Below are 25,613 nucleotides of genomic sequence, written 5' to 3'. Positions count from 1 at the left end.
TTTTAAAGAGGGTTTTTCCTTTCAACGAGCAATTGAAAATTGAAATGGGAACACTGAAGACATCTCCCCCAACACACAGACTTTTTCACGTGCTGCAGAGGCAAACAGAAATTGTTCTCTAATTTTCATTTCACTTGTACGTGGGCCTCTCAAGTTATCAAATAATATGGACTATCCAGTGCCCTATTTTGCTTACTCCATATATTATTTAATACTTACACTAAACAATATTGGTTGCTTATCTGAAGTTCAAATTTAACGGGGTGTGCTGCTGTGTTTTATCTGACAACTCTACTTACACAGGCAGAATTTAGTGAAATATGAATATCTTAAGACTCAAAGCAGTGTTGCGGGCAGGGCGTCTGCCCTGTGGTGGGAGATGTTGCCAGGCTGCCTTCAGAGTATGCTGGTGTGGCTGAGAAACGGAAGTGTGGCAGAATGAGAGTCCTCTAGACTCCAGAGCAAGACTTCTCAAACTTCCTAAAGCTGCAACCCTTTAGTGCAGTTCCTCATGTTGTGTTGAGCCCAACCATAAGATTGTTTCGTTGCTACTTCATAACTGTAATTTTGCTACTGTTATGCATCATAATGTAAATATCTTGCGTTTTTGATGGCCTTAGGCAACCCCGTGGAACGGTCGTGACCCACAGGTTGAGAATCAATGATGTAGGGACTCCTGGAGTCACCACTAACTCGAGGAAAACTCAAGGATGCTTAGGAAGATGAGGTCCCTTGGAGAGATTTTGCATAGGTAGGGTGGCAGAGGGAACCGAGAAATGGAGACCTTCAGGAATTTTGCGGCACTTGATGGCTTTTTGTAAATTAAAATCTGCTTGTTACTGCAGACTTTCCAATTAGGCGTTTGTTACTCAGGTGACTTCTCAGGCAGCAGGCCAGAGCCTCCTCCGTGGTGGTCCTGGATGGGCTTCCGTGATAGCTAGTGGATGTTCCCCGGATTTCTCTTCGCTACCCCCTTCCCGGCTCATTTATTCAGAATGTGCCCTAGTCGTGACACCTCTCAGCTGCCCTGGCCCGGAGAGGCGGCCACACAGAGCTAGGCATTGTTGATGGAGATCTGGGACCACCCGGGTGCGAGCAGAGGAGACACAACCCACTAACACAGAGGCCTGATGACTGACAGCAGCTTCGGGTCAAGTGCCCAGCGGGCTGCCCGGAAAGAGGCCCTGTGTTCCGGACCCCAGCGGGGTCCTGCCCACAAAGCTCCCCTCCAGCGGGAAACAAACCCTTCCTCCAAGCTCCCTTCAGACTCACTCAAACAGCGGTGTTGAATCCTCCAATCCCACCCCCATCCCCTTAGAAGGAAGGAGTCCTGTTGCTTTGGGCAGTGGGAATGGAAGGTTGAATACAGGAAAAGCAAGAGATGGACCCTATCTTCTGAAGACCTAGAAATTAAAAAAAAAAATGTTGGGGGGGGGGAACCAAACAAAACACTAAACATATTTACTTAGAAACAACCAAAAAACCTAGCCTGATTTTTTTTTTCCATAGTTCTGTTTGTGAGCTGACTTATGACCTCCGACATGGGGGGTCTCTCCCTCTTTCCTTCTCATTCTGGTTAAACTGGACGGTGGTGCCCTATCCTCGGCCTTAATGCCCCCTCCACAGTCTCACCGCCGAGATGAGCTTAAGATGGCTCTGTGTGGCGGCACAGACTCCACCTGAGGCTGAAGAGTGAAGAGAAACTGGTTAAAGGGGCAGTTCTTTCTAGCAGTGTGTTGATTTGCGGTGGTACTTCCCAGAACGCAATCCAGTGTCCAGAATATTCCACAGGTTTGTAGATAATCTCTCGGGGAGACCAGGTTTTGTTCTCTTGGATGTAAGCAATCTCCTTCTTATTCCCAAATGGGCTAAGTGGCCATCATCTATGCCTTGAAAAGGAGGTTCAAATACAGTGTTTTATAAAAAAATAAGATAAAATAAAAAAAAAATCCCACCCTAATATCTTATAGAGAAACCGGTGCAAATTTAAAAAATTGCAAATGGGCAAAACTTTACAAGAGGTGTAATCATACTAAAGCCTTCCCAAGATGGCCTAGGCTCCTGGACTCTCTGTGTAGTAAACTTTTTTTGCAGGTGACTGCCCCCTGCTGGTAGCCGGAGAGATTAAAGGACCTACAGTTAAAACTTCAGGCTAGAGATTTCATGATATTGTCTGTCCATCAATTCTTTCTTTATTAAGAAGCTAGAGGGAAAATAGTCCTCCATAAGTGGTTATTAGTAACTAGGGCTGCTTTTGAAATACCTTTTGGGATCTAACTCTGCTCTTTTCCTAAATGGCAGCAGTAATCACAGAGATAAATCTACTTAATTTGAAAAGACAGGAAATCACGGTTTGAAAGCATCCCACGGTAGCGTTCGCTTTTCAGATTCCCACACCGAAATGACTTCCTTTATCTGAGAAAAGGAATCCGACCTGAGCAACTAAGTGCAAGCTGTCCCAGGACCATGCAGCCACATCTTCCTCTTTGCAGGCTCCCGTTTTAGGAGCCGAGCCACAGGATGTCATTACATATTACGTCATGGCTAACTCCTCGCCCGCTGGCTCTGCCAGGACTTTACTGTCCAGAGTGGCATCTTTCTTTAGCACGCCTTGAGTTCAGTACAGTATCTCCATAAGTGGGGAAATCAATAACAACAACATGCAAATACATTAATGTAAAACTATTTTTCTTTATTGAAAATACATCTACAAAGTAATGTTTTCCAGTACGCCGTGGGTACACACATATGCAGAGCCTCTGATGGTCTGGCGAAGGGACCACCTTCGAGGACCTGATTTCATAAGAAACGGTTAGTACAAAATAAAAGTCTCACACTGGGTAACAGCATTAATTTGACGTGGTTAAGTTTTGTTCTGCTAGTGTTATAAAATGACTGCCACATACATTAACTTCTGTAGTGTGCTTCCCAAATACAGCTTGCCATTATTAAACGATTATTCCACCTAGTGTTAACTTTTATATGTGTGTCATGCTCAAGATCTCTATAAAATATCTCTAATTGTAGATTGGGAGACACATTTCTAGATACTCAGTTTGTTAGCGTCATTGTGAGTGTTCGTCATTTTCAGTCAGAAACTAAGGCAGCTGGTACTATCTGATGGCTCCCATTGAGTGCCTTTGACTGAATATTCCTAAGGGGGTAAAAATAATTAATCTCTTTCAAACCCGGGAGCTGCCTTGCCTGAAAGCAATGCCCCTGCCGTCTTTTCTTCCACCCTCATTGATGTTATTTTCATGTTGACTCATCCACCATTTTTCTTTCTTTTTCTTTTTTTTGTAGAGCCACAAACAGAACTAAAGCAAACCCCACTCAAGATGAGAATTTTGAATGATTTGCCAAGTGGCATTTCTGTACAAAGAAGTATCTTGCTTCTTTCATTCTAAGAACTTCTGTTTAAATTGCTAAACAAAACAAAAAAACCAAAAACCAAAAAAAAAAAAATTCTGAGATGAGATCATCCACCTAGCACATAGATCTGTCCCAGAAATTTCATTTTCTTGACTCTGAAGTACGAAAGAAGTGGCATTATGTGTCATTTCTTGGGGGACTGATTGGGAACAGAAGACAAAGTGTTCAGGTTAACAGAAATGGCTGAGATGTAGCTCCCCCTTTTGCTTATCTTTAAAGAAGACCATCTATTTTTGCTCTTCCTAAAGAACCCTCTTTTTGTTGGCCATACCCTCTTCTTTCTCTGCTCTGTAGCGGTTCATAGTAAGACCGTGAGCTAGTTGCTAGTTTTCTGTTGATTTCCTGAACATCTACTTGTCAGTTGATGGTGGGAGGCTTCCTTAGAGCCATCCCTTGGGTTTGGGAAGAATACCCAAGATTGGGAGTGCTTCTAGTATTGGCAAACAAAACAAAACAAACAAAAACAAAAAAGCAGGCAAAGGGGCCCCACAAATAATCCCACTCCTGGAATGGCCGTCCGCATTTCTACTTCTATAACCAACATTTTGGACCCAGGATCTAGTGAACCACACACAGCCTGCCCCTAGAGAGAAACACCCATCCCTATGAAGTGTTACTTTTGAGATCTCCATGTGATACAGGGCAGGGTCTTTCCTGATGTCACAGAAATCTCGACTAGGGAGGCCCAGAGTATCTAGAGTTTCTCGTTATCAGGATGAGAACACGGAGGCTAAGGCATGAGATGAGTCTCACTCGAGACCACGCTTTCTGCTCCTCCTCCCACAGCTGTGCTGTGTGCATGTGGGCATTGCCCTGGAACTGATAAAGTCAGGACAGAAGTCAGAAGAAATGAGGGACCATCTCTGCTTCTGCAAAGGTGACGTAACTGCTTATTAAGTTGTTAGGTTCTTCAGACTAAAACTCAATTGTGTTCTGAAGGACTTTTGGATTTAGAGAGTTGATCTAGAAATGTTTTTAACCTATCACTTATTTAATGCTTTTCCTTATATAACAATCACACAGGATTGTTCGCCATCTAAATTGGTGATATCAAACTATGTTTGATTCCAGTAACTTACTTGGTAAGAATAACATGAAATGAATTAAAAACTTCAAATGTGGTCGGAAACCTATATGTTTTGGCTGCTGCCAAGCCCTCCCTTGTTTTTGGACATTCTCCAATCCTATCAGAGTAGGGAGGAAAAAGAGAAGGGGCTCACTGTGTGAGCAAGCTCAGTGAGATGGACACACTGCAGAAGAGCCTTCGGACACTGGGTGCTCAAGAGAAGCTCTCCGGCTTAGTCTACATCTTCGTTTCGGTGTCAGCCACGGGTTTCTCAGGCTCATTGTCCTGGGCAATCAGCTGATAGGGCTTCTTCATTTCATTCTCCTCAATCACAGAGTTCCCCATCTCAACGTCTCGGTTCTTTAGTTCGTGTCGAGACAAATGCTCAACGATCCCTGCTCCGAGGGAGTCACCCAGCACATTGGTGGTGGTTCGGAGGCGGTCCCTGCAGATGGGGCAGGAAGAGAGGAAAGAGAGAGAGGGTCCTGTGAGCACCAGCAGACCCCAGCTTCCATTGGGAGCTGGCTGGAGGAGGCTTTGGAAACATCTTTTAACTCTGTAGTGTGTACCCCTCCAACGGGATGATTTCATCCTTGACACACACCTACAACAGTCACTGTCAAAAGCTACAAGGGCAAGTAGGTGATTAGTTTTCAGTAATTAGTCTGGCTATAAACAGAAGGTGAATGGTGAGAGCTGACCATCCCCCCACATACGAGAGAGAGAGAGAGAGAGAGAGAGAGAGAGAGAGAGAGAGAAAGAGAGGGAGAGCTCGTCTGTGTACACGCATGTGTGGAGGCCCAGAGTGTGGTCTTTCATTATTTTCCACCTTATATTTTGAAATAGGGTCTCTTGTTGAAGCTGGAGCTCACCGATTTAGCAAGATTGGCTCACCAGCCCTTCCCAATGTCCTCCTGTCTCTGCCGCCGGTGTTAGCGGTGCCATTATGCCCTGTTCCTTTTTAACGGGTACTGTGTGAGGATGGAACTCAGGCCTTCATGTTTACACAGTAAGCTCTTGTTCCAACTTAGCCATTTCCCCAGTCCCCTTTTCTGTTTTTATTTAATGTTTTCTCTTTCCTCTCTTCGCCTACCATTGTACTAATGGGTCCTAAAGCATGGTACAGAGACTCCTTGGGGAGGTGTGCTAGGATAAAAACCTTTCCTTTTTTCTTTAGCAATACTATGTTCTCGTTTGTTCCCTTTACTCTTATTTTCCCAGGAATCTGTGGCAGATCTTGCATGGACCACATGATGTGTGACCTCATAGCACACTGGATGCAGAGGCTGTCGGGAGAGTTGCAGCTGTCTGACGTTAAGCAGGATGTTTAGGGGACTTACAGAACCTAACTCTGTGCCATTCTCTTCAATAAACTTTTTGTCTAGAAGTGGCTATTTTTCACAGGAAAAATGTTATTTACGTCAACACATAATGAATTCTTATTCTAACTTCTAAGAGCGGTGAAAACACGTGTGAGTTTGTATGCTATGGTAATGGGTGTAAACTATATAGCTTTAGTATGCTGCCCAGTTCAATCAGTCTTATGCATGAAGACAAAAAGAAAAAAAAATCTTCAGAGTGGAAGCTTGTATTCTACCAAAGTCCTCTTGGCTTTAGTTGTATAAGTTTTCACTTGGCTCAGACTGCCTTTGAAGTCATGTGGCCTCAGAGGACAGTCTATAACTTTTGATCCTCTTGACTTCATTTAGCACACGCTGAGATGACAGGTTAGCACAATCGTCCTCCCCTCCCTCCCGACATACGGGGGACTGGAAATGAACACAGAGCCTCATGCCCATTAGGAAAACCCTCTACCAGCTGAGCTACAGCCCAGCCCAGCCCCAAAGCTCTGGTGTTAATAGATACCTCAGAGCCAGACCATGCACTGAATTCTTTCTTACCTGTCACTGAATTTCAGCCCTAGAGTGTCAGCAGGAGGCAGAGGGTGTGGGTATGTACACTCATAGGGAGGTGGAGACTATGGTGGCCAGATAGGCTGACACTGTCACCGGACCTGACATGATGACCCAAGTAACCTGGAAACTCATGTTATGTCCCCTGGCCTTGGCGCACTGTTGGACTCTTCCTAGCTCTAGTGAATTCATCCCATTGGACTCCAGAATCCAATGTGTTCTCCTAGGTGTTCTCTTTGGGCACCCTTAAGCAATGTTTTCCCCAGTAGATGGACTTTATGAGAGACTAGGAACAGATAATGCCCCTGCAAGGGAAGAAGACATGAAGACCGGTCCTACATGGTGGGGTCTAAGGACGTGGTGGGTATATTTCTCGGGATTTTTCTCAAACCGTCAGATCAATTCCGCTTGATGGTATGAGCTCTGTCTGCACGGCTATTCCTCGACTCATGGGTCTCAGACACAACATCTGCCCTGCATTACTCCTCTGTAATGGGAAGCACAAGGAGGAAGGGCCTGAGCTGGCATTTGGGGTCTGTAGCTCCAGCTGCTGAGGGATGTGTTGTGCAACCCAGAGAGAGACTGGCTGACTTGTGTCAGCTCTGCAGAGACTAGGTTTCCCAACTCCGCCTGGCTTTTATGGAGTGGGAGGGAGAGCGACCAGATGCACCCTACAGGCTGAGAGAGGAGGGAGTCTGCATGGCGTGTGAGGCTGCGACTCCGTAAGGACTGGGGACCAGGTGATCAGGAAGATTCAATTACAAGCCGGTGTGTCTTTTGCTCTGTTCTCCTGTGAGTCTATTAGACTGCTTGCTATTCTAGAATTGTGGGGTGCAAACAGGGGATGGGCTTATGGGTGGGAGCTATGGCGTGAATCAGAACGCGGTCCCCGAATACTCACAGAAACCAGTCCACCGCTATGATGAGTGTGATGTCATCCGTGGGCAGGCCCACAGATGTCAGCACGATGACCATGGTGACCAGACCAGCCTGAGGAATCCCAGCTGCCCCAATGCTTGCAGCCGTGGCTGTGATGCTGTTGACAAAAGAACCCAAACAGAAAGGTTTACCAAGGAGTACCTCGCAAAACTCGAGTCTCCATGCTTGAGTGGAGGACCTGCTTTATAAAAATGAAAATAAGTAAAAGCAATTCACCGAACCAAGTCATACTAACTAAAATCAGTCATGCACTTTTTATTATGTGTCAGCTGATAAGCTGAGCATGGTTTGCCTCATTTGATCGTCACAGCGACCCTTGTGAAGTGGGCTTTGTTACTGCGGCCATGTTTAAGTAAAGAAACCGGTGGATGGATCCTTTTCTATGTTCTTCCAATCATTCTGTAAGGTCTGAAAGGGAGCAGAAGAGGGTGACTTGGCAGAGCATTTGCCCAGCACACGTGAGGCCCTGGATTTAGCCCAGCACTGCCAAGGTACTCACAGGTGAATGTGAACGTGCATGTGTGCATGTGTGTGTGTGTGTGTGTGGTCAGTATGGACCCTGTTGCATGTATGTCAGGTGTCTAAGATTTACTTGATATGGCGTGTAACTGTCAATACAGTGTTGCCAAGATCTAAACTGCTCATGATTTCCTCCATAGAACGCCTAGGTGGTAAGGCCACCTATAATGGCACTGACACTTGCAAGTCTCCTAAATTCTAACTCACGGAACACAGATGGAAGTGACTGGCCAACCTTTGACTCCCTTCTTCTCACTGGCAAAACCTGGTAAATGGTGAGAAGTCGGAATGGAGCACCTGGGTGAGGGGGTCACCTAGAAACTGGAAATGCAGCTTTCATTCCTCCTATTGTGGAACACCGCCCAGCCTTGAAGGCTTGGTGGGGCAAACCTTACAGAGAACTGTATTTGCATCTTGTTTAGGTCACTGGTGCTATTTTCATTATTAATTCACACGCAGCTGAACCTTTGTCTTAGCTCAGGGCTCTTCAGTCAATGTGCCGAAGTGTGTCTGGGAAGAGGTTATAGTGCAGCGAGACCCTGACCTCCAGCCTCCGGTGTGGTTAGACTGAACCTCCTGATCCCTGGTCAGCCTATGATCCCGGGTCATAGAAACCTCACCCCATCATTTCACTCTAACGTAAGCCACAGCTATACACACGTGTACAGACTATAACCTACTTCTAAATACACATAAGAAAAATGTGGGGTGAGTGATAGCGATTAAAAGAGATCCAAAACATATTTTAAGGCATAAAATTGAGATTTGATCTGAGAGGAGAAAAAAGTTGCAAAGGACATTTTTTTGGGGGGAGGGGAGGCATCTGGGGAAATCAAGATAGGATGGTATTTTGGAAGAACTTTTGAGACTATATTATTGTGGGTATGTAGAATACCCTTATTCTTAGGAGATGAATGCTAGGTAATGTAGGAGTGATGTATCATGACAGGAATACAGAGGGGAGAAGACAGTGAGAGCGGGGGAGGGAGCACAGGTACCACAAATTGTTAATTCGTAGGTCTAGGCAGAGGACACTGCAGTACTGTTTGAACTACTCTCTATATAGGGAACTTTACTAATAAGAAACTGTGAAGACCAAAGTCCGATTTCTAACACTGTTACTATTAGCTAAATCCAAGCTCACAGCAAGTTGATTTGAATCTGAACTTGGAGTCTTAAAGCCTCCTGCTGCCCTTAGTCTTTCTGACTTCACCAGGCAAGAAAGGGTAAAGGGTTAAGTCTGCAGGGACACACGGGCTGTTTCAAGTGTGTTTTCATTTTTTAATATCGCCTACAGGCATAATTTAAAGTTTTAAAGTTGGAGACTAACTTAATATTTTGAAAACATAATTATTCATACTATATATCTTATAGATATTAGAAAATGAGCTAGGTAGGGCTGGATAGATGCTTCAGAGGTTAAGAGCATTGACTGCTTTTCCAGAGGTCCTGAGTTTAATTCCCAGTAACTACATGGTGGCCCACAATCATCTATAATGAGATCTGATGCCCTCTTCTGGTGTGCAGGCATACATGCAGGCAGAACACTGACTACAAAATAAATAAGTAAATGAGCGAGGTATACCTGTAAATTCTATTGACAAACAAACCAATCAAGGAGTACATGGTATATGTGGTATAATTAATTACTAAAAAGAAGTGTGTATGTGTCCTTGCATTGGAAAAGGTCTTTGGGAATCAGTCATGGACAATGGGTATCTAACAGAAAGATTTAATATGGTAACAAGTAAGCTATATTTTGCATGTGATAGACTTCTGTATTATTTGAATGAATATTCTCACCTGAAGTTAAAAAGTTGAAAAATACATTCATGTAAACCCAAGACTGTTCCCTCTAACAGCCATCTCCTGTTTATGCGTGAGTCCCTCCCAATCAGTTTCTTTACTCAACATTGCTCATTCTCTCATCTGTTAAAAGCATTCTGAAGAGAATGTCAGAGAGAAATCTCCCCTTGTACCTTATTGTAATAATCTGTCCAAAGTTCAGGTCAAAGTTGTTAACTTGAGCGATGAAAATGGCAGCCAAAGCCTCATAGAGGGCAGTCCCATCCATGTTGATGGTGGCTCCCACGGGGAGCACAAATCTGGTGATGCGTTTGTCCACTCCATTGTTCTCTTCGAGACATTTGAAAGTGATGGGAAGGGTGGCAGAGCTGAGGACAGCAAAACAGGACATGTCAGCTGTGTGTTCCCGACAGTTCTATGTTTTGTCTTTGGTCTTTTGCACAGACAGTTCCTTCCTCTCTTGTGTCCTGACTAAGTCAGCACTTGTCTAACTAGGGGGTTAGGAGCAGTGTGGCATTGTCTCAGGGTTACTTGGCTACTCTTCTGTGCCTGGATTCCTCTGAGGATTTACTTGTGGCCTGGGCCACATCATTTTCTACTTTTTCTCTCAGGCAGTTGTCAACAGAAGACAGGAAGATAGTTGATAGGAAAGGGCTCTTCCTTCCCATTCACCCCGCAAAGGATTTACAGATAGCCCTTCCTTGGATCCCAAGGAGGTATCAGAGGTGAAAAAAATCAATTCAATGTTCCTGATTTTTTGCTTGTTTGTTTGTTTTCTGTTTTCTGTTTTTTGAGACAGGGTTTCTCTGTACCTTTGGAGCTTGTCCTAGAACTAGTTCTTGTAGATCAAGTTGGCCTCAAACTCATAGAGATCTACCTGCCTCTGCCTCTGCCTCCCAAGTGCTGGCATTAAATGCGTGCACCACCACTGCCTGACTAGACACTCTTTCTTAGAGGAGCAAGACACACACATGCACATACACACACACACACACACACACACACACACGCACATACCTTGAGGAGGTCCCCAGAGCTGTGATGAGCGCTTGCAGCAGCCCTCCAATGAAAACCCAGGGGTTCTTCCGAGTTACCAGGAAGTAGAGGAGGGGCAGGACAATGACGGCGTGAATGAGGAGGCCAACAATGACTGTCACTGTGTACATGGCCAGCTGACCACCAATCACACCCATGTCCTCCATCTCAACAATTTTCCCTGCGATCAGGAAGAGGATGCCCAGAGGCGCATACCTGGGGAAAGTAGCACAGGATCAGTTGGAGGTTTGATCCCTATAGGTTATTGCTTGTCAATTACCCAGTAGGGGAAAAAAAATAAACCAAAGAGGGAAAGACGGGGAATTTCCAAACCGAGCCCTGCAGAGACTACAGCTGTCATTCTTTTCTGTTTAAAACACAGAATTCCTCTGATTTCTAAATCACTCTGAATCGCTCTAGGACACCCCACCCTATCCCCACTGGCCTTAGACCCAAGGAGGGAGAAGAATTTTTTGTCCTCATCTCCATTTTTCTCGACACAGTTGGGTCCCTGCTTGGATCTTCAGATGCCTGCAATTCCCTCTCCCTCTTGACTCCTGCCAGGCACCTGAAACAAACCACTATGCGAATGCCCACACTTTTCAGAATACTCTCCATACCACAGCCTGCTTCTCAAGCTAAAGCAGGAGGTATGCTAAGCTGTGCTGTGCTATGCTGTGCCAGTGATCGTGTGGTCAGCTTTCTTACTCTAGGGTGATGTTTCTCAATCTGTGGCTCAAGACCCCCTAAGGGGGTGGAACAACCCTTCACAGAGCTCACCTAAGACCATCAGAAAACACAGATATTCACATGACGATTCATAACAATAGCAAAATAGAGGTATGAAGTAGCAACGAAAGTAATTTTCTGGTTGAGGTCACTACACCATGAGGAACTATATTAAAGGGTCACAGCGTGAGGAAGGTTGAGAGCCACTGCTCTAGGGCCATTTTATTGCTTTCTTCTGTAGTTACGTCCCACTTAAGATATTACTTAGTGGGTTTTTTTCAAGTCACCTTTTATACTTAAGTCAATTTCCTTCCACAGGAAATTTTATGTTACTATGCAAACTAAATTCTAGTACCACTTACCATAAATAGAAGACCATAAAATAAAGCCAGAGCTATTAAAATTAATAAAGTGTGTGGATGTACGGACTGCAGTCAGGTTATAGGCATTCGAATTAAGTCATTATCCACAGGCTGTTACTCACAGTCCCTCACAAGGATGGGCAAATGACCCAACAGCTACGCCTATATGCTGGACTAACCCTACTTTTGACTCCCTTTGTGTGATGTGTGCACTAAGCTAAAATGAAACACACTGCTACAGACAGAAGCCAATCACCCTGAAGGAGAAGGGTCTGCTGGGAACTGCAGAGGACTTGCTGCAGCCCAAGAAATACAACGCTCCTTTCAAAGGCCAGGAAATCACAGAAGTACCTGTTCTCAGAAATGCAATAATTCAATGCGGAGTGTGGAGGCGAGCGCGGAGCTAGAAAGACTCCATGTGAGGTTCATTCAGTGGCCTTGAATGGGCTCCTTTCATGGAAGGGGTGAAAGGTGGAGGCATTTTAATAATATGAAGATAAATGTCCACTTTCAGCCCGGCCAGGATTTCAAAGGGGCCTTCCAAGTGAAGGCTCCTGTGGGGACCACATTCTGACCTGTCTTTGTGCCGAGTTCATATTCATCTTGTGCAAACTCCTAAGAAGTGGGTTTCTATGGGCTTCGGGGGCATTGGAGACAAAGGATATTTTTAATCATGTTGGTGAGTGAATGCTTTTCATAGCCATGGATGCCTTCCTGCCCAGGTGCCAAGAAGGACCCTAGTTATTAAAAATAAAGGATGAATGAAAACCAACTCCCACACAAGGCCTAGGCCAGCAAGGGGCTCTGTCCCTGCTGGGACAGTTTACTTTCCAAAGTCAATGCTCTCCCCTTCGGACTTAGCCTTTCTTTTGTCTTCTGCTCTGAATTTTATTAAAGGTAGTTCTGTTATAAATTGTGGCTTAGCAGCCCATAATACTTCCTGTGAGCTCTTCTGTAGGCTGCTATGTAGCCTGAATAAGAATATATCTCTCTGGGTGTTATTATTTGTGATACGCTGCTACAGCGCTGACACATACATTTCTTTCTTAGGGTTTAAATAGAAGGGGAAACTCATCGCCCCCCTCCCCAAGGATCCAGGGCCCGTGATTGCTTGTTCTCCTACTGGGAATGCTCTTTTTGTACAACTAGACGTGCCTAGTCATTCTGATCTGAGCAAAAAAGCCACCCCGGGCCTTTCCATGTCACCCAGAGCAAATGACACGCCTCCTCCCCCTTTGCTTCTTTCACCGCACCTATGACTCAGGAATATGATATTTATGTGCTTGATCATTGTTTGTCTTCCTTAAAAGTGTCTGACATGCTAGCTGGCCAGTGGTGGTGCTCACCTTTAATCCCTGCACTGGGGAGGCAGGCAGATCTCTGTGAGTTTGAGTCCAGCCTGGTCTACAGAGTGAGTTCCAGGACTAGCTCTATAGGTACTGGGAAACCCTATCTGGAAAAACCAAAAGAAGTGTGTGAGATCCATCCAGTGTACCCACATCTGCTCTGTTGCTGCGGCTAGTATGCTTGGTCCTCTCTTCTTATTGTAGAGTACAAACTCAATAACTAAGCACGCATAAAGTGGTGGATGGGGCAAGGAAGCCGAACAGTTTCAAAACAAGGAAGTGCAGGGCCTCTGCAGTGCCAGGAAAACACCAACTCTCTTGTGGTTTCCAGAAAAAGATCCCTGCAACCAGCTGTCTGGCTCGGTGGCATCTTCCTCAGAACAGAAGATGCAGCCATCGCAATAAGCATCTCGTACACAGCTAGGGGGCACACAGGAATACGTACCACATTATCACTGCCACCAGTCTCATGATGGCTTCGTTCAGAGAATCAAAGAAATCCCTCAGCGCTTGCCCCTGCTCCTTCATGTTTCCAATCACGAAACCGAAACACATGGAGAAGACAACGAGGCCCAGGGCATTGACTCCGTTCACAGACCCGGGAACGGGCACCATCTCCTCCCGGATCCGGGTCAGGGTCTCCATGGCCTCCGACACGTTGCTGATCACGGCGCCCAGGAGTGTTTCGTTGGCCTGGAGGGGCACTTTAAAGCTCCTCTTCTCATAGCTGGTTTTAAACTTAAAATAAGAAGCACAGCAGGAATCAACTGATTTTTATTTGTCTTTTTATACTCCCCTGCTGTCCAAGTTTCCTATCATGATTTATGTTAATTTGTATTCACAGGACCATGTTATATGTACTTGCTTATGTATCGCCTGTTTCATTTGTGGCAAATTGCTGTTTCTCAACACAGACAAGCACACCGAAACACATATGAATCATAACACACACTTATATACTCAAATACGTAACAAATTGCAGTAAGGAAGGAATACCTGGCTGAAGATGTCAGAATCGACATACACACAGACCTTTGCTTTCTTCCGAAATCTTAGTAAAATGACTATGAGAATTTTAAAGAGTCCCAGACTCAAATATTCGTAAGTCCTTTTGTCTTCTTTTTTTTGGAGATCATGCACAAATAACTTACCATCCTTCATTTTATATACCACAGCTGTGAAACAAGATAACCACTGATTTTCACCTCATAGGCTTGTGGCAATGACCAAATTAAGCACCACAAGGGACACCATTTTGCAAACATAACGTCCAACATTAATGTAGACTAAAGCTGTCCAGTGGCAATGCCCTTCAGGGTTAGAAACTTCAGAGAATGGGAAAGAAAAGTCCTTAAACACCTGGTCTTCAAGATTTTCCTGTCACTGTAAGTCCCTATTCTTAAGAGCTCCTTGCTGGCAATTGGAGAGGATAACCTTCTTGTTCCATCTCTACTAAGCCACGCCATGCTCTTTCCCTGTAGCTCCTGCAGAGAAGTCCCAGTAAGCAAGGGCTAAGAACATTGCTGTGGATGGCCACAGTGAAGCCTGTCCCCCTGTGATCTCCAGAAAAGTGAAATTGCTTCCCTGGCCTTGATAGCGTTGGTAGTAAAGCAACGGCGTGTGACTGGTGACTGGGTTTAGAATCCAGGAAGGAAGGCATGGCTGCACATGAAGTGCTTGGCCGCTTTTGTATCAAGAATGAGCAGGGAACTTTCTAGTCTATTGGAAAACCACTGTCTCCAAACAAGGACATGGTCAGCTGTCAATGCTGGGGATTGCTGGTCACTTTCAAAACGCATACAATCCTTTTACAGACAATGCTTAGGCTCTTCCTTCTGGCATTTGCGAATTCTGTGACTTCTCCAGAGTACATTTTCAGCCTGGTCATCCTGTCTTAAGCCTTCTACACCCTTCACCTTTGGGCACAGTTAGAGCCTCCTCAGAAACTATTTGCATTCTGGTCTAAGGCAAATAGGCCTTAGGGCGACACATTTTCTCCCTCTCACCATCCTGCAAATGCACCAGTACTAAACGCCAGTCTGTAAAGGTCAGCACTTTTCCCATCTAACGGATCTAGAAATCAGCATTTTTGATGTCGTCCACTGCCAGCTCGTGAACAGACTCACGATGCCGGGCAGGTTTGTTGGATTGAAAGGGATTTATTCTTTATTGTTACTGTAGTTCTTGAATAAAGGAGGTTAGAATTTTGGCCTCCTGAGCATTTTTTTACTTTTGTGGTCCTGGGAACTAAACTCAGGGTCTTGAAAGTGCTCTATAAACTCTCCACACCTAGACCGTATCCACATCCTTCTTTTTGTAATATACATGTACATATATGTTCAATTAAAATTTGGTTGCATTTATTTATCTAGTGGGGTTAGGGACACATGCCATGGTGCACATATGGAGGTCAGAGAACAATCTGGGAGAGTCATTTCTCACTTTCCAACACGTGCCTCCCAGGGATTGGCTTCAAGTTTTCAGACTTGGTGACAATGCCTTCACCAGCTAAGCCATCTGGCCTGCCCTTTGCTTTATACTTTGAGACAATGCCTCATTAAATCACCCAGGGTAGGCTTGAACTCACTCTGGAGCCTAGGCTAGCCTTGGGTTTGTGGTCCTCTTGCGTTCCACTGCTTTCTTTTTCTTTTTTCTTTTTTTGAAGGGAATGTGTTTTGATCTTGCAATCTGCTTGCATTAAGAAAGGGGGAAAGGTTAATATTCAGGGGGATGCTTATATGTTTTTCTTTGGGTTCACCTTCTTATTTAGCTTCTCTAGAATCACGATGAAAGAAGACAGAGACAGAGACCAACATTGGAGCACTGGACTGAAGTCTCACGATTCAAAGGAGGAGCAGAAGGAGAGTGAGCACGAGCAAGGAACTCAGGACTGCGAGGGGTGCACCCACACACTGAGGCAATGGGAATGTTCTATCGGGAACTCACCAAGGCCAGCTGGCCGGGGACTGAAAAAGCATGGGACAAAACCGGTCTCGCTGAACATAACGGACAATGAGGACTACTGAGAACTGAAGAACAATGGCAATGGGTTCTTGATCCTATTGCATGTAATGGCTTTGTGGGAGCCCAGGTAGTTTGGATGCTCACCTTAATAGACCTGGATGGAGGTGGGTGGTCCTTGGACCGCCCACAGGGCAGAGAAACCTGCTTGCTCTTTGGGCTGAGGAGGAAGGAAGACTTGATTGGGGGAGGGGGAGGGAATGGGAGGTGGTGGCGGGGAAGAGGCAGAAATCTTTAATAATTAAATAAATTAATTAATAAAAAAAATACTAAAAAAAAAAAAAGAAAGGGGGAAAGATGGTGTCTTACACATGCAAACCCAGTTCTCTAGAAGGTAAGGGTTTGGTTTTATTTTGTATGTCCCAAGCAGAAAGGTTAGGTGAACTGACACCACACAGAGGAGTGTTTGGGAAGCAGCATTTAACCTACCATCTATTTCCCCTTGCATAGCTTGGCGTTTCTAATCAAGTGAGGTTAGCATTTCCCAATACTGGGAGTTATTTGTATCTACCAAGTAGAGAGCCAAGAACTGCTAAGCTTAAGAGGCAGAGAGGGTTGGACCTCACCTTGGCTTCCAGGTGGAATCTCTGGGTTGCTTTCTAGGAAGCAACACGGAGCAGTAGGAAAAAGAGAGACAACACGGCTCCGAATTCTGGGTCTGCCATTTACGACTTGCGAGAACTTGTGCTTATTACATAATCCCCATCCTCATAAATGAGCGGCCTCATGGGTGAAGTGAAGACAGTGCTACTCGTTATGTTCATGTGAAGACTAAGTATAACACTGGTGCTTGGCACACAGCAGGCATTCCATAAGTGATCACGCCATTCCTTTTCGATATGGTTCCTCTCTCTAGACTACCTAAGGCTCTTCATAATAAGTAGGCCCAGGGACTTTTAAATCAAACCCAGAAACTAGAATAATCTGTCTAACGTTAAAGCAAGTTGTTAGTGCATTTATTTACAATTGAATTTGCTTGGTTTGGTGAGTTTTTGCATGGGAGCCCAAGGAAGGGGAAGAAAAGAGAGCCCACCCCCTCAAAAAATTAGTTCTCTTAAAATTAACACAGACTAAATGTGCTGCTTGTGTGCAACTGTGTGTGCCTGGCAGCTACCTTTAATACAAGTGAAGGACCATTGTCACCTAAGTTTCCCATTAATCCTGGTGCCTTCCATATGGTTAGTCAGAGAAGGATTTCTTACCTTAGAGAATGGAAAAGCAAGAGAAGGGGATCCTACTGACTTGATATGTCCAAAAGGAATTTAAGTTTTTTTTTTTTTGGTTTTTCGAGACAGGGTTTCTCTGTGGTTTTGGAGCCTGTCCTAGAACTAGCTCTTGTAGACCAGGCTGGTCTCGAACTCACAGAGATCCGCCTGCCTCTGCCTCCCAAGTGCTGGGATTAAAGGCGTGCGCCATTATTATTTTTAATTGTGTGTGTGTCTGAGTGTAGATGTGTGCATGTGAATTCAGGTGCCTGGAGAGGCTAGAGGTGTTGGATTTACCGGAGCTGAAGTTACTGGTGGTTGTGAGCCACTGGACATAGGTACTGGACATAGGTGCTGGGAACAGAACTTAGATCCCCTGGAAGAGCAGTCAGTGCTCGTAACCACTGAGCCATCTTTCCAGTCCCCCAAGAAGAATTTAAAAGGCGACTTGGTAGCTGGAGAGCATTTACCTGTTTAAAGCAGGCTTCCACCAGGTTGGGAGGAAACATGTTCCTGCAAAGAAAACAGCAGTCATTTGCAAAACTTCCCTAATAGTATCTTTGTACCTTAAATACTGCTTCACTGTGTCTAAGGTAAAGACTGCATTGAATCAAGTAGCAAACGGAGAAAAAGAGATACTGTGACTCGACACTGGATACATGGTTGCTCCAGGTATGGCCCATGCAATCCACATCTTTCAGGGAAGCCCCAAATTCAGTGCAAACATCCTCTTCTCAGCTCATGATATTCTCCAGTCAGTAGATTATTAAAACCTCACTGCTTAGAAGAATCAGTGAGAACAGAGATGCTTTCTCCTTCAGAGGTGACTGCCTCTGGATGAATCCAAAAGTGGTTATGTTGCTATTGTGCTATGGGTCTAGGGATCAAAAGATCTGAATCAGAAGACATGATTAGCAGCATCGTGGCATATTTTTCTCTGCAGGCTTTCAGGGAGTTAGAGACAGCATCCTAGAGAGGCTGAGGCTCTTTGGGAGTCAGTGGCGAGCTTGACCCAATATTTGAGGTCAAGCTTGAGGCCTCTGTGGCAAGGTTTGTCACTTTCTCCAAGACTATGTCAGAGTGGTGGTTGAGGAGGAGGAAACAGTCTTGCTCAGGAATGTGACAATGGCCAAGTCAATAGCCACCACTGATGTCTCAGTTGATTCATCTGTTAAGGAGGAGAGTGGATTAAACTGTCAGTGGGATGCTAGGATGACAGACTGGGAGAAAGAGACAAGACTCATGAACTTGAGATTTTGGAGATTGTATGCCATTGAACTCATACTTTAAGGATATATTTGCTTGTTTCTTTCTTGCTGTTTTCTTTTTCTTCCAATCCGTGCTCTGTGGGGTATATGTTCTCCCTATGATGCAAGTGTACATTCAAAGAGCTTCTAAGATAAACGCCCAAGCTAAGGGAGGGACAGGACTGCCACATACTCTTTACTGGGGCAAAAGATAGAAACTTACAGTGCTCTGATGGGCCAACCAGGCTGGGAATAACAATATGTCAGCTTTCAGAGGTAAAAATTACAAAGACGGACAACATAATATTCCTAACCAAAGCTAAACGTAGTAAATGTTTTAATATTCCATGAACTTAATAAAAGCATAGCTATCAGTTACTAATCTGCAGGGATCTTCATCATACGTTTTTATTTTTTGAAATTATAATATAGTTTTATCATTTCGCCCTTCCCCTTCCTCTCTCCAACTCCCCCCCTGCACATGTACCTTCCTTATTGCTCTCACTGGGAAGGAAATATCAGACAGCTGTTACCCTTAGTGCCCTAGCATCTACTCTATGAGGAGGCTTTCAAGAAAAGGTCTCATTGTGTTTGGGTGAGGCTAACATTTGGGTGACACAAGTTTGTCCCTGGAGGGAATGGAGAGCTGCCATAAAGAAGACCCTCTTCTCCAAGCGTCTCTTGACTCGCTCGTGAAATGACATTTGGAATTAATCCCTTGGGGAAGGGACTAATTTCAGATGAGCAATGGGGAACCCTTGGGAGTGGCTGTCTAGCACAGGAAACTTTGGTCCTTTGCAGGTGAGATGGAAAGAGGAAAAAAAAAAAGTTAGGCTTCGACCAGGAAGATTGGTACCACACAGTGGGAGAAAGCAAAGCAGACAGGAATCTTGAGAAGCCTGGGTTAGGACAGCCTCCATTTGTCCTGGGGAATCCATCCTGCATTCTGTGCTGAGCTGTAGGACCTAACCTGTATGGATTAGGGTATGGATTTGCTTCTTTTCTGACTCCTTTCGGTTTTGATTAGTGGTGTTTACTGACAGCTTATGGGGTAATAAGAGAAAAAAGGTACATATCTCATCAGCCCCTTGCCTTTTCCAGTTTGACTGAAGCTTCCTCCATCTCCTTCTATTAGAGTTCCTACTCTGAGGCCTGTTTCCTACAGCGGCAGTTCTTTCTGGGCTCTGCTAACAGTTCCCTTCCTGTGCCCCCTTACAGTCAAGGGTGGTGACAAAATATCTTATCTCATTATACCTTGGGGCCTCCTGGAACCTCTTTAGAGCCAGGATCTTGCTCTGGAGCCCAGGTGAGGCAGGCCTCGACCTCCTGATTCTCCTGCCAAAGTCACCCAGGGCTGAGTTTCAGAGTTCCTTTGGAATATGTAGTGTGTAGAGAGAAAGAAGGCTCGAACTTTGGCTTGCTTTGATGGTCATCCACTTCACTTCAACTGAGAAGACTCAATTGTAATCAGCGGTCCAGCTGATTCATAAAATATGGCCAAAGAGCATCCTCCAACTTTTTATTACTCGTCTGCCAAATCCTTTCTTTGCAAATAGTATAGAAGAAGTATCTCTAGTCAGGAATGGTCAGAGGAACACGGAAGTCCCGGCTGAGCCACGCTGTTGTTTAGCATGGACGATGATGCAGACTACTCATTTTAAATCGGAAATCTAAGGACCATGTCATATGCTGCTAAAAACTACCTCACAGAGCAAGACTTGGGAAAAGCGCATGAATAATCACCCAGTGAGTCCAGAGTGAACTGCACAGTGGAGACAGCTTAGGGACAAGATTTTCGGAACTCCCAGCAGGGCTCATCCACTTCTTGTTCATCTCACATCTGCTGTGTGAGATCGGAAGCTAGACCCTCAATATCAACTTCCATTAGAGGAAAGGAGAGACGTGACTTCCATGTCAAGCCTGACAGGGCTGATTCGTCAGATACCTCTTTCAGGGTCTGGTTGGCATTCCAAAATACGAGGGTTTGGGTGGTCAGGGAAGGGTGACAAGGACATACCTGATTAAATCCAGGAAGGCATCGGCAGCAGTCACTTGGACGATTTTACCTTCTCTGTACATGTTTTCTTTTGTGCCTTTTCCGGGATGGATGATGATGACAATAATTATACCAATCACCACAGCAATGATGGTGGTGGTCATGTAATAGACTACAGCTCGCATGCCCATCTTCCCTGACGCCTTACTATCTAGGGCCGCCATTCCTGGGGAAGGCAAACAGAAGGTTTTCAGGAAGTCAATCCAAGGGGAACAGCATTTCCTTCTATACCCGCTTTCCCTCATCCCTCCCAGAAATACCTGCTATGAGAATTTGCCAGTGAACATATGATCACCCATGTTCTACCCCAGATTGACGTTATGAGGGCCAAGGAACACCAGCTTCCTAAAGGCTCGAAGGGCAATTCATTTCTTGCCTCGGTTATTATTAGTAGGGAAACCGACACGTGTGAGTAGCATGTGTTTGTGTATGTGAGTATGTGTATAGAATTACTTGAGATTTCCTCCAGGGTAGCGTGCATTTACTAAAGTCCAAGCACCATGTTGAGTCACGTACACACGCTGCCACTGAATTATTTTTGAAGCTATTATTTTAGATGCGTGTTATGGAGTCTTTCAGGTGTCTGCTATGTAACACTTGTTTTTATTACAAACACTTGCCAATCTACAGTTTGTAATCAGGCAAACACTGGGTTCTAAAAGCTAAAGTTCTCACATCACGTCTCTGCTGCTTTGTGTCATCTCATTCAATGAAGTTAATTTTGTGGAGTTCGCCTTGTTCTTGTACCCTGTCTCCCTCTTCCTTGCCCCACAGGACACCTCACGACATGTTAAAAATACCCCTTCTCCTCGTTTTCAAGACATATTCAATGTTTACTGAAGGGGAGATCCAGTGTTCAAGGGCTCCCTGTGGTGCAAGCTAATGGGACTTATCCCAGGATGTGCTGGGCTGGAAAACAATGGGAAAATAAACCCTTCAAAGACTAACTTAGCTATACTAACATATATAGTTATATGTTTTATATATGATATATATGTATATATCAATATCTATATCTATCTATCTATCTATGGACTCCGGTTTCCTTAGCACTCTCTCCACTTCCTTTCTTCATCCTTTCCAACCCTATCTCAATACTGAAATCTAATTATTGTGTAATCTAATCATAGTTTATCAGAATACTTTACTGTTTTTTTTAAGATTTGTGTGTGTGTGTGTGTGTGTGTGAAAGAGAGAGAGAGAGAGAGAGAGAGAGAGAGAGAGAGAGAGAGAGAGAGAGAACGTGAATGCTCACAGAGGCTGGAAGAGGGCATCAGATCCCCAGGAGCTAGAGTTACAGGCAGTTGTAAGTTGCCCAATGCAGGAACTGAACTCGGGTCTTCTGGAAAATTGGAAAGTACTGTTACCTGCTGATCCATCTGTCCAGTTCCATTATTTACTATTTGTGTTTTCATAACTGTATTAAAAGATAATAATAGTGTATTTCTTTTTCTTCTAATGATTTATTTACTTTTATTTCATGTGCATTTTATTTATTTATATTATATTTGTGTGTCTGTGTGAGGGTGTTGAATCTCCCAGAGCTGGAGTTATACAGTTGTGAGCTGTCATGTAGGTGCTGGGAATTGAACCGGGGTCCTTTGGAAGGGCAGCCATGGCTCCTAACTCGTGAGCCATCTCTCCAGACCCATTAGTGTAATTCAATGATATATGTCAGTGCCCACATTTATACAAACATATTTAGGGTAAGCACTTTAAAAAGGTTTTCATGATTGTTAAGTATCTGGTTAAATTTGCCTTAAAATATTGACACAAAGGTACCGAAGGAGGGATTGAAGTTCAACTTTCCATTTCAATTCCAATCATATTTGAATTGTATTGTAGCGTTTACTTAATAATCATGTAAAGACTAAGGTTCTAGAAAATAGCAAGTAGAATGTACTGAGAACTCAAATTTAGATCTTATGTGACTAAGTTTTGTGAATCTGTGAATGAATGTATTGCCCCTGAGACCATCAGTCTCATCTCTTCTAGATGAAGAGGCTGACTGGCTTTAGTGAATGACCTTGACCTCTCATCCTGGAAACCCAGGGCTAAGTGTCCATTTACTGAGATGGCACCACTCCATGCTTCAGCTACATTGTAACTGGGCTAGTATGTTCTCAGTAGACATGTTCATTCACAGGACTGATTCATGTGCCAAAATATCTTTCCTTTGCTGTCATTGTAATGATATTTCCACAAAGGGGCCACCCTCTGGCAGAACTGCCCGACTGGACACCACTTTACTATCCCATCCTTCTGGCTCTTTCCCTGTCTACTTAGAGAGTGACTGCATGGGCTGATTTCTCTGCCAGGAGGGACCAGGTGGCAGCGTTCTCTTCCTCTCAAAGGAGGCTTTCTTTTCCTCTGCCTCCTATCCTGTAGACCTTCTCAGACGTCTTCTCTGATGCTCCTGCCCATGACTGCCAACCTACAGGCTACTTAGAGAGAACACTGGTGGTCAAGACAGCATTGGGTCCAAAGTTGCCGACAGAGGAGGAGACTTCTGTGCCCCCCCATCCCCCTGTCCAGAGGCATGGGAATGTAATCATAGTACCCACGGCGATAGGGACAGTACCTTTAGGAAATGGTTTATAGGTTTTTTTTTTTTTTTAAAAAATGCTTTGGATGAAAACCAAGTATCTTTTCATGCTTACTAATTCTGAAATAACAAAGACAACCACCAGAAGGCATTTTCTTAGCAATAAGCCCCAAATGAAAATGATTAGGCAAAGAAGAGGTCTTGCCCACTTCTGCATATTGGCCCTTTAGTTGCGAAAGAAAATACGCTGTTATTTCAGCTAAAGAGGATCCCATCACTAACCAGTTCTCCACGAAAGTCCTTCTCCTAAAGGGAGTCTGGTGTCCCGCACAGGACAACTTGCTCCCTCCTGCTCCTGGAATACTTCAGCTTCTAAAACTAAAGACAACACTAAGAACAAGGCCATATATCGTTGCCAGGGAAACAGCATGGCACATGTGTGAAATTTGTTCCTCACACAATTGCCTCGGAACTAGTGGGGCCGGGGAAATGATCGGAGGATTTTGGAAGACAAACCGCAAGCAAGCAGGACATTGTTCTTCCTCTCCCACACCTGAACTCTGTAACCATCCTCCCTCCCCCACATGATGAAATATGAGAGACCAAGTTCTACAGCAGAGACTAAACACACATTCAATGAGAGTCTGGGGCAAGGTTAGAGTACTAAATCACTTTTGTAGAAAAGGGAACTTTGGCAGGAACGTCCCAAATGTTTAGAGAGGGAAAGTTTGCATAGATTCTTGTCATTTAGTTTAAAACATAGGGGAGGAAAAAGCATTGAGGTGACGGGAGATGCGAAGTCACGAGTATGGGATCGTGTTACGACAGCCGTGTAGTCATTTAACATGTCTGAGATCACATTCCAGAGTGAGGCATAGAGATAATGATCTCACCGGTCTCTTTTCGCTCATTTGACAGCTCACCTCAACATCTGTATGAGGACAAAGCCCGTCACCAGCATCCTGGACTCTGAAAAAAATCCTACATTGTGTTCTTGTAAAGTACCACGATGGCTCTCCCAGGTATGACCATATGCCCTTATGGTTTGTATGTTTTCTATTAACTGCTGTGTTCACCCGCAGGCTCGATCATAAAGTCCTGATGCTGTATATTCATGTAACTCCAGGGCGTGACAAAATGCAGATGTCATAGGTACTGTTTTGTCGGTAAAGAGACAAGAGCCCAGGAAATCACAGCTAATAACCGCGGTGGCAGGATCCAAACCACACTGCTGAAAGACCACCTTGCTGTTTCGCTCCTTCCAGGGCTGGCCCACATAACACTTCTTGTTGCCCATGTTGACTTTCCCTAGCTTTCCTGTGTTGAGTTGAGACAAGCTACTTGGTTTGAGGAGGACACTATTTATTATAGGGATGTAATTATGGAGAACGCCTCTGCATGTTTTAGATCTGCCCAAGGGCCAAGCTGAGTAGTCCCTGTCACAGGAAGGACTAGCTAGAGAGCTGACCTGGCAGTGTGGAAATGTGGTCCAGAGCAGGCTGGCATGTGGGAACGGAGGGAGGAGGGACGTTCATTTCTCTGACTGTGAGCAGGTTATTGTGCAAGTAACAATTCCTGACAACCTTCAATCTGCAAAGGAGTTAAGCACTACAAAGAGATTAAACAGGGTCCTTTCTAGACTATTAAAGATAACAAATGGTTACAAATACCTGGGTGCCATAAGAAGTAAGCTTCTTGGAGCAAATATAGAATAATTTTTTTTACCTATGAAGAAAGTCCTTGGGTAATCAGTTTAGCACAACAAATATGCGCCAAAAAAATTCATGGAGGAATATTTTGGAGTGGGAAGAGAGGCGTATTTCCTGTATACTATGTGGAACTCTGAATTGTAAATTAAATTTCCTTTGATACAATGTTTTGTATGACTTGGATAAATGAAATATGTCTTCAGCCAAGTTTTAAAGGGGCACATAAATAACACCAGGCTCCCGAGGTTCTGCCATTTTCATGGATTCCTCTCTCCCATCTGCTAAAAAATCTATGCCTTACAAATGAACGTGTTTCAGTCTGCTTCCCTCATGATTCCTGTCTCTGGTTTTGGAACGAGAAATCCAAAGCAGCCTTCTGTTTTGAATTGTCTTTCCACCTATCCTTATGACACTTCATTGTTCTTCCAAGGCCCCTGGACCAGGCCCAGGAGGGATAGAAAGGGCAGTGGCAGTTCCTGATTCAAGAAGATTGCTCTGCTTCGGTTTGGAGTTCTTTTTAGATGTGTTTCTTCTTCACAATGCACTCCCAAGCATGCATCTAATGAAAGCCGCCTGTTCCCAGCCCTCCTAGAATTTCAAGATGGGCAAACTTACAGCAAGGAACTCAAGGATGAACATGTACCGTATTCACGGGAATACGAGGTGATGTGGTTTTTAAAGAC

At 44.5% G+C, this 25,613-nt stretch overlaps 1 protein-coding gene across 1 annotated transcript in view; it reads right to left on the bottom strand.

Annotated features, from left to right (window-relative positions):
• Window positions 1-2,671: 2,671 nt before the first annotated feature.
• The window catches only part of Slc1a3 (solute carrier family 1 member 3), a 76,493-nt gene continuing 53,551 nt past the window's right edge, over window positions 2,672-25,613 (bottom strand). The window contains exons 4-10 of the mRNA XM_057789660.1: window positions 20,638-20,842; window positions 17,844-17,886; window positions 13,593-13,885; window positions 10,693-10,926; window positions 9,849-10,043; window positions 7,313-7,447; window positions 2,672-4,943 (exon numbers count right to left, since the gene is read on the bottom strand). Coding sequence (XP_057645643.1) covers window positions 4,736-4,943; window positions 7,313-7,447; window positions 9,849-10,043; window positions 10,693-10,926; window positions 13,593-13,885; window positions 17,844-17,886; window positions 20,638-20,842 — 1,313 coding nt within the window. The 3' untranslated portion in view covers window positions 2,672-4,735. The remainder of the gene's footprint in view (window positions 4,944-7,312; window positions 7,448-9,848; window positions 10,044-10,692; window positions 10,927-13,592; window positions 13,886-17,843; window positions 17,887-20,637; window positions 20,843-25,613) is intronic.

This window comes from Chionomys nivalis, chromosome 15 (assembly GCF_950005125.1).
Source record: "Chionomys nivalis chromosome 15, mChiNiv1.1, whole genome shotgun sequence".
NCBI lineage: Eukaryota > Metazoa > Chordata > Mammalia > Rodentia > Cricetidae > Chionomys > Chionomys nivalis.
Note: the sequence above shows the minus strand (reverse complement) of the source record. Positions and strands in the feature narration are given on the sequence as shown.